Raw genomic sequence first — 8,222 nt, 5'->3', positions numbered from 1 at the left:
AGATATATTTATAAAATAATTTTAATAAATGGTTAAAATGCTCTTAGCACCATGAAATTAATCTTTAAAAAAAAACCACTTGGAAGAAAATTCAGACAGCAGGCTTCTAGGGTTGCAAAAGTTCTTTCCATTATTATCAAGTTTCCTCATTCTATTTCCTTCAATGCTTCAGAAAAGTTTTATACAGAAGAAAATGATGTAGTGCTCACATGAGGGGATGGTGGGGTTTGGAGAGATGGGAGAGAACAATGAAAAGGGTGGCATCATTCAAGATGCATCATGGAACACCTGCTGAACAACTACTAAAAGACTTTCAAAATAAATTTAAAAATTAAAAACAAAATAAAGTTGTGTATATCATCACTTGATATGCACTTGGGTTTGTTTTTCATGTAAATTCTTTTCTGGGAATATCAAGGTAATGTATAGGTTTTTGCAAACATGGACCTGGATTTTACAATCTGTTTTAATAAGGTTGAGGGTTTGACTTTCTAACATCTAGATGCTCTGTCAGTCTATCCTGCCTGCCTGGAACAGAGCAACTTTCCTTTACAATACAATCAGTAGATACATCCCCTGTGTCTTCTAAGTTATCTCCCCTCATATGTTCACTTGTGTGCCTCTGCTTTCCCTCCAGCTGTTCTCTTCCCAAGTCCTCCCTATTCTGTCCAACTGTCTTTATCATCTGCCATACTCATGGCTGCTTTCCCTGTTATGTTTCAATTTCCCACTGACAGCAGCTAAAGACCTATTCCTCCAGGATCCTTTCAGGTGATTTCATTCACCCACGTTTTATTCAAGGAATCAGAGGGTTATTTGGAAACCTCACACTTTTTGCCATTCACTGTCATTATTAGAGAGAATATACTTATATGAAATGAGGACAGCTGAGTGCTGATGGCTCATTCCTGTAACCCCAGTTATTCAGGAGGCTGAGATCTAAGGATTGTAGTTTGAAGCCAGCTCCAGCAGGAAAGTCCATGAAACTCTTATCTCCAATTAACCACCAAAAAGCCAAGAAACTGTGTTAGCATGTTAGCTTTATGTTTAAAAAAAAAAAAAAGTTCAGGGACAGTGGCCCAGACCTTAGAGGCAACTCCCAAGACTGGAACAAAAACTAAATAAATAAAGAGAAACCAAATGTAGGCATAGAGGGAGGTCGCAATGGGATTGGAAGAAAGATGTAAAGTTATGCAGCCTGGAAACAATTCAATCATGAGGCAAATGGTTGGGCCAAGAAGGACACGGGGTTTCCCGTGTCTCCTAATTACTTCCAGGCACTGTGGCTGCTCAAGAGCATTTTTTGTGATGTGTATATTTCACCTTTGAGCTACCCAAGGGGTTGTGACTGAAAAGTGAAGGAACACTGCCACCCCCTTCCCAGGAAACAACATGCAAACGAAGATATAACCCTGCCTCCTCTCCACCTTCCCAAGTGGTTGGTAAAGCAGAAAGGGGCAGGTGAGAAATGGACTCAGAGATTTGCAAGAAAAGCAAACCAATATCATAAAGAGCAATGAGAAGCCAGGAAAGAAAGAAGAAAAGGAATCAATGCCCAGGAACCATGGGAAGGGATGGAAGAAAGGGGCAGAAGGAAACCTTAAAAATGACAGACAAGAAAATCACACCCAGGGACCAGCACTAGGAAGGCAGCAGTGGCCTGGTATCCTGAGTTACACTCTCACCTAGCAGGGTGGAGGAACCACAGGAGAAACTCTCCTCTAGGAAAACACATCAATAACAACATATCTCCGTTCCGTTCTTTTCCACATAGACTTTAATTCGTGATGCATTCAAAGGGGAAGGACCAGCGCACGCTTCAGAAGAGTGAACTACACGAATTTCTGCGCTCTTTGCTGAAAGGTTGGAGATGGAACAGGTGGCAACAGAAGCCACCTCGGGTCCCCTTGGCCACGACCAACCAACCTTGTTTGTTTTTGTTTGTTTTCTTGGACTCCTCTGATCCACAAGGAATTTAACGATGGCTTTAATCACAATGAAACCAAACGACGCTGTTATGAAAACAACTCTCCAAATTCCTCTTCTTCTTTTTTCTGAAGTTCCTTTTATTAATTGAATCATTTTGTTTTTTAAATCCGGCTTCACCTCCATGTGCATTTTTCCCATCGTTCTCCGGGGTTTAGGAGAGACCCAGACGGGGGCGCTTCCCACAACAGTTCTGATGGGTGGTCAGGGTACCCCGCAGTCAATCCTGGTGTGTCCCCTCTTCCCCGGGCGCCCCTTCCCAAACCCCATCCTGTCTCCAAAGGCTGGCGTACGCCGTGCGACTGTAGCCGGCGCTGTAGTCGTAGGACACCTGAGGGGGCGCGGGCGGCAGGGCGCAATCGGCGAAGAAGGGGGCGAAGGAAGCCAAGTGGCCGGGCCCGTCCTCCGCGCCCGGAGCGTCCGCGCCGGCGGCGGCGGCGGGATAGAGGGGCCGCAAGGGCTCGTTCAAGGTCAAGCCACCGCGGGCTGCGGTCAGGGACGATTTCTTGGTCGGGGGACCACTTGGGGTGTTCCAAGGATCGGGATACAATAGGTTCCCCACTAATGCCGGTGGTGGCTCAAAGAGGCCAGGCTCCAGCTCCAAAGGTGCCCGCAGGACCGCGGCCCCGGCGGGGAACACGTCGAGAGGCTCCGCGGCCAGCAAGACGCCCGCCTCTGCGCCCGTGCCATAGTCGGACCCCAGCAACTCGAAGAACTCCACGGCCTCCACCCCTTTCTCCAGGTCTCCCAGACTCACGCCGGACCCCGACGGGCTACACCCGCTGCTGCCTCCGCCCGCCCGGGACGGCTCGGTGAAGAAGGACGGCGGCAAGTTGCGAGCCCGCAGCGGGACCTTCCTGGCGCCCGGGACCGGCGTGCCCCCCGCCGGGCCCGCCGCGTCCCCACCTGCTCCGCCGGCGATCGCTGACCCCAGCCCGGGCTCCGGCACGGCCAGCGCCCCGCCGGCGGGCTCGGCGCCCCCGGGGAGATGGCGCAGCGAGTCGAAGAGCGCGGCCAGGCTCCGGCTCTGCAGGTTGGCGGCCGCCGCGGCCTGCGCCGCCTCCCGCCGGGGGGCGGCCTTGCCCGAGGCCGGGGCAGCAGCGCTGGGGGACGCGAGCGGCCGCCTGGCGGGCGTGTCGGCGGCTCCCGGGGAGGGTGGGCCGGGGGGCGCGGCGCCCATGAGGCCGCTACAGCGCTTGATCTGCTTCTGCAGGTACTTGCGATGGTTCACCTTCCGCTTGGACTTGCCAGGCTTATCCAGCGCCAGCTTGATGTTGCTGGACGCCGAGTCGATGAAGCTGAGGAGGTCGCGGGTGGCTTCGCGCAGGTCTCCACCCTCGGCTCCCGACAGCAGCGCGCCCGTGGGCGCCCCAGTCTCTTCATCCTCAAAGCAGCAACCCTTGTCCAAGCCTGCGAAGGCGCTCCCCAGCCCATCTTGGGGGCCCCCGAAGCCGAAGGGCACGAACGGATGAGTGCTCAGGAGCGCCGCTTGCACCGCCATCGTCCCGGCTCGCAGGCTGTCCACACGGCCGCCCGTGCGCCCCCGGCCGGATCCCGCCCAGCCGCGGCGCGAGCCGCGCTGCCCCCTCGCTCCCCGCCCAGCGCGCCGCTCACCTCTCCCGCGAGCTCATTAGATCTTGTGAACGAGGGGCGGAGGGACAGGCAAGGCGACCGCCCCGGTGGCAGAGAGGAGGGGCTTGTTGCCCAAAGCGGGGGATGGGGGGGGTGCCGGTTTTCTTGTTTTATGTGCTTTCTCGAGGCTTAGTTTCCTTAGTCCCTTCTTTCTTTCCTTTCCTTCCCTTCCTCCCTTCCTTCCTCCCTTCCTTCCTCCCTTCCTTCCTCCCTTCCTTCCTCCCTTCCTTCCTTCCTTCCTTCTCTTTCCTTCCTTTCTCCCTCCCTCCCTCCCTCCCTCCCTCCCTCCCTCCCTTTCTTCCTCCCTTCCTTCCTTCCTTCCTTCCTTCCTTCCTTCCTTCCTTCCTTCCTTCCTTCCTTCCTTCTTTCCTTCCCTGTGTCCCAGGGTGCTTCTTTTGGCTGAAGAAGGCCTGTCCTCAAACTCCAGCTCAAGTCCTTTAGAATGTCCCCTAGGCAGCAGAGAAGGCAGCAGAGCCAGAGAAATGCATCAGGTGGGTTCCATTCCTAGCTCTGGTAACAGTAACAGCCAACAACAACTTGGCTTTTGCCTGGGTCTGTCATCATCTATGTATTACCTCCTTTAATCCTGGGACAACAAGCCTGTTGGCCTCAGTGCTCACAAAAGAGAAAGAGACCAGTATTTCTTCAAGCTCTAGTTCTGTTACGAAGAGTCAAAACTGAGTTTCCCCAGGACCCTTTAGTCCAGAGCTCTGTCTTTTGCCCCTTGATTGTGAAAGTAACAACTAGTTTATAGTAATGTTGATGCCAGCATCTGGGCCATCTTTTATTAGAACAAAGCACACAGCAAAGGAAAAAGGAAGCAGTCACCCTAAGTCAGCTTTTGCTTAAGAGAGAGTTATAGATGTATATGAAACTCTTAGCCTGTTTAGAAGAAAAATGGATTGGAACCTCTCCCTTACCTGCCATGCCACTTAGGTTGTTTTGCAAACTTCTATTGCACTTTGAAGATCGCCTTGAAGTTCACTTAGATGCATTTCTACCTTGGGATTGAGAAGGAGAGCAAGTAGAGAAGTTTTGGGTTCTGGCCTCTCCACTCAATAGCTGTTGTCTTGAATTGAAACCCTTGCTCCAGTACCTGGCTTTGGACAAGTGATCAGCCAGTCCGCAATAAGTAATTAGCAGCTTGCTTCTGTTAAAGGCAAGGCTGTCCACCTCACAGATTAAAGATGTCAAATGTAGAGTCCTGTGCAGTCTGGACATAGCTGCCTGGATTCTAGACGTTTCTGGCTAAACTTCTGACTGAATTCAAATGCATATTATGTGACATTTGAGTCAATTAAAATTTTTAAAAATGAAAATGTATGATTCAATTATGTGGGTTTTAGGAGTGGCTAATTATCCCTGAAATTAAAACTCAGATTAGAAATTGAGGAGATGTACCCAGTGAATTAATATTTGGCTTATACTGTAACACCCATTTCTCTTACAATCAACTGACAGGTTTTTGTTTTGTTTTGTTTTTTGTTTTTTGTTTTTGTTGGTTGTGGGGCCTGAACTCTGGGCCTGGGCACTGTCCCTCAACTCTTCAGCTCAAGGCTAGCGCTCTACCACTTGAGCCACAGCACCACTTCTGGCTTTTTTTTCCTGCTTATGTGGTGCTGAGGAATTGAACCCAGGGCCTCATACATGCAAGGCAAGCGCTCAACCACTGAGCCACCTTCCCAGCCCCTCAACTGACAGTTTTAAAAAATAGCCAAGCACTGGTGGTTCGCATCTGCAGTCCTAGTTCCTCAATATGCTAGGATCTAGATTTGATCACAGTTTGAAACCAGTCCAACCATAGAAGTCCTTAAGACTGCATCTCCAAAATAACCAGCAAAATGCTGAGGTATGGCTCAATTGCCAGCCAAGTGAGCTCAAAGCTCTAAGTTCAAACTCTATACTTGCAAAAAAAAATGAAGTTCTGTAAGAGTAAGAGAAAAATTTTCACATATAATGGCTCCAGGTAAATTAAACAGTAATGTTTTTATTGAAACCTGGACTAATTTTTACTTTAAATCAGCTTTAATACCTAAAATTCCAATTGTTTAGAAATGAAGAAAGATTTTTGAATTTGAGTCTTTTCATGTTCCACTTATTTTTACTGTGATTATGTTAAAATTTAGGTAACTCAGGAAATGGGGAGGGTTTTTTGTTTGTTTGTTTGTTTGTTTCTTGGTTTCAATTCTGGTCCTGCCTCTTGCTCAGCAAGTGTCTTTAGAAAAATCATTTAATTTTCCTGAGACACCAGTTTCTTATATGAAAAAACAGCTAAAATAATCTCAGAGGTTGGGTGAGAATTGCTTAATATAACAGGAAAATAATGCTTCTAAGTATTAGCTTTTCTCATCTGTATAATGGAGATCATCTCAACTCTTCATGGTTGTTGTATATGAGATGCTGTATATGAAATCACCTGGCACAAAACAGTAGTTCAACAAAGGCTCCCATTCTTCATTCCTTGGGCCCCACATTCCTTACCAATGCTGTACACCAGGATCATTTGTCATTTCTTCCCAACTGCCTATTGTAAAAACTTAGGCAATGACCATACAAACCATTGGAGGAGTACTGAAACTATAGCCAGAGATTGAGCCTATATTCCAATACTGCCTTTATAATCTCACAATAGAAAACTCATCCTGGGGGAAACAAGGCAATAGTGAGACAAAGGACAAGGGGTGGGGGGACCAATGCAACAGTGATAAACACAAGACAATATATTGGAAATGATCTGTCCAACTTGGTGGGAAAGGGGAGAAAACTGAGGGTAGGGGTAACATGTTTGACAAGAAATGTACTTATTGCCGGGCGCTGGTGGCTCATGCCTGTAATCCTAGCTACTCAGGAGGCTGAGATCTGAGGCTCATGGTTCAAAGCCAGCCCTGGCAGGAAAGTCCATGAGCCTCTTATCTCCAATAAACCACTAGAAAACTGGAAGTGGCGTGGTGGCTATAGTGGTAGAGCACTCACCTTGAGCTGAAGAGCACAGGGACAATGCCCAAGCCCGGAGTTCAAGCCTCACAACTGACCAAAAAAAAAAAAAAAAGTACTTATTACCTTACTTATGTAACTGTAACCCCTCTGTATATAACTTTGCAATAAAAAAGAAAACTCATTCTCTGAAGTTTGATTTATAAAGTAAGACTAGTAATATGAGAGTATTTGATAGAAAATCAGAAAGCTATTGGAAATGAGTCTTTTGTCAATCATAAAATTCTACATACACATGCAAATGGCCACCCAGTCACTTACTCTTTCAATGGAAACATTTTGACTCTCACAACAAGTTCAGAATTTTGCTAGTCTTGAGGATACAGGGATAAGAAGCTAAGATTCCTACCCTTTCTAATGGAAAGACAGACATGCAAACAGGCCTTTATAATGTAATATATGTCTCAATAAAACAAGTTGAGGTACCACAATGAATGGGATACAAGAGCCCTCAGTCTGGGGAGGATTGGGGGGGGGGGGCTGAGAAGGGATGTGAAGGGTAAACAAAGGAGGAGGCTGCAATGCTTGCTAAGAAATGTATGCATTATCTTGCCCATGTAATTGTAACCCCTCTGTACAGTGTGTTCACAAAAAAATAAAAATAAAACAAAAGAGCCCTCAGTCTGCCCAAAAGTGTCAGAACCTTTACCTAGACAGATAGTTTCGCACCTAAGACACAATTAATGCAATTGAGTCTGTCAAGCTAATGAGCAATCCCCGTCAGTGAGCAGCCTACACAGGTGCATTCCTAAATGAAAGCAATGGTGTAGATGAAAAACTGAATGCAATAAGACAACAAAGAGCAACTGGTGCTTGAAAGAATTCTAGACCTGACCCCAAAATATGTTCTTAAAAACTTCTACTATCAGCTGGGGGCCAGTGGCCCACTCCTGTAATCCTAGCTACTAAGGAGGAATCACAGTTCAAAGCCAGCCCAAGCAGGAAAGTTCCTGAGAGTCTTATCTCCAATTAACTACCAGAAAACTGGAATTGGTGCTGTAGCTCAAGTGGTAGAGTGCTTGCCTTGAGCTGAAGAGCTCAGGGACAGTGCCCAGGTGGAGTTCAAGCCCCATGACTGACAAAACAAAAACAAAAAAACTTCTACTGTCCAAATAAAACTATCCCTATATACTCTCCATTTATTTTTTTTTTCGGTTGACCTTTCATTTAGAACAGAGTTCTATCTGGAATGAAATTGGTTTAAAAAAAAGTCAATGGCCAACTACTGCTGCCCCTCTTCCTCCCCTATGAGTGAGCACTTTCAGTTGAGTGGCTTTGACATCAATACATTTCACTTCCTATGGAGAAGAGGGACTCAGCTTCCAGCCTGCACTGGGGTTTGGGGGGTGGGGGCAGAGCTCTGCAGAGCTCCAAACTAGTTCTTTCCTCCTAGTGATGCCTAATGCTGAGCAAGTGGGATTAGTCTCCTTGGGAACCAAGCCCCCCAGGGGCTCAAGGACTGAACTGGCCCCCAAAACCGTTTGGAAGAATTGAGATTTCATATTGTTTTTTTTTTCTTACACTTGGATTTCAGGACATTACTTAGACAAAAGGCCACCTGAGAGCTGCCGCTTTTTTGTGGGTAAATATAGCAGCAGGATTAAAAGCTG

General features: G+C 47.5%; 1 protein-coding gene across 1 annotated transcript; it reads right to left on the bottom strand.

Annotated features, from left to right (window-relative positions):
* Nucleotides 1-1,712: 1,712 nt before the first annotated feature.
* On the bottom strand, nt 1,713-3,600 carry Fam181b (family with sequence similarity 181 member B). The gene has a single exon (XM_070034658.1). The coding sequence runs from the start codon at nt 3,485-3,487 to the stop codon at nt 2,207-2,209; it is 1,281 nt and encodes a 426-aa protein (XP_069890759.1). The 5' UTR covers nt 3,488-3,600; the 3' UTR covers nt 1,713-2,206.
* Between the last annotated feature and the right edge of the window lie 4,622 nt (nt 3,601-8,222).

The sequence above is a fragment of the Dipodomys merriami genome, unplaced genomic scaffold (assembly GCF_024711535.1).
Source record: "Dipodomys merriami isolate MVZ:Mamm:240054 unplaced genomic scaffold, mDipMer1.0.p SCAF_25, whole genome shotgun sequence".
Lineage (NCBI taxonomy): Eukaryota > Metazoa > Chordata > Mammalia > Rodentia > Heteromyidae > Dipodomys > Dipodomys merriami.
Note: the sequence above shows the minus strand (reverse complement) of the source record. Positions and strands in the feature narration are given on the sequence as shown.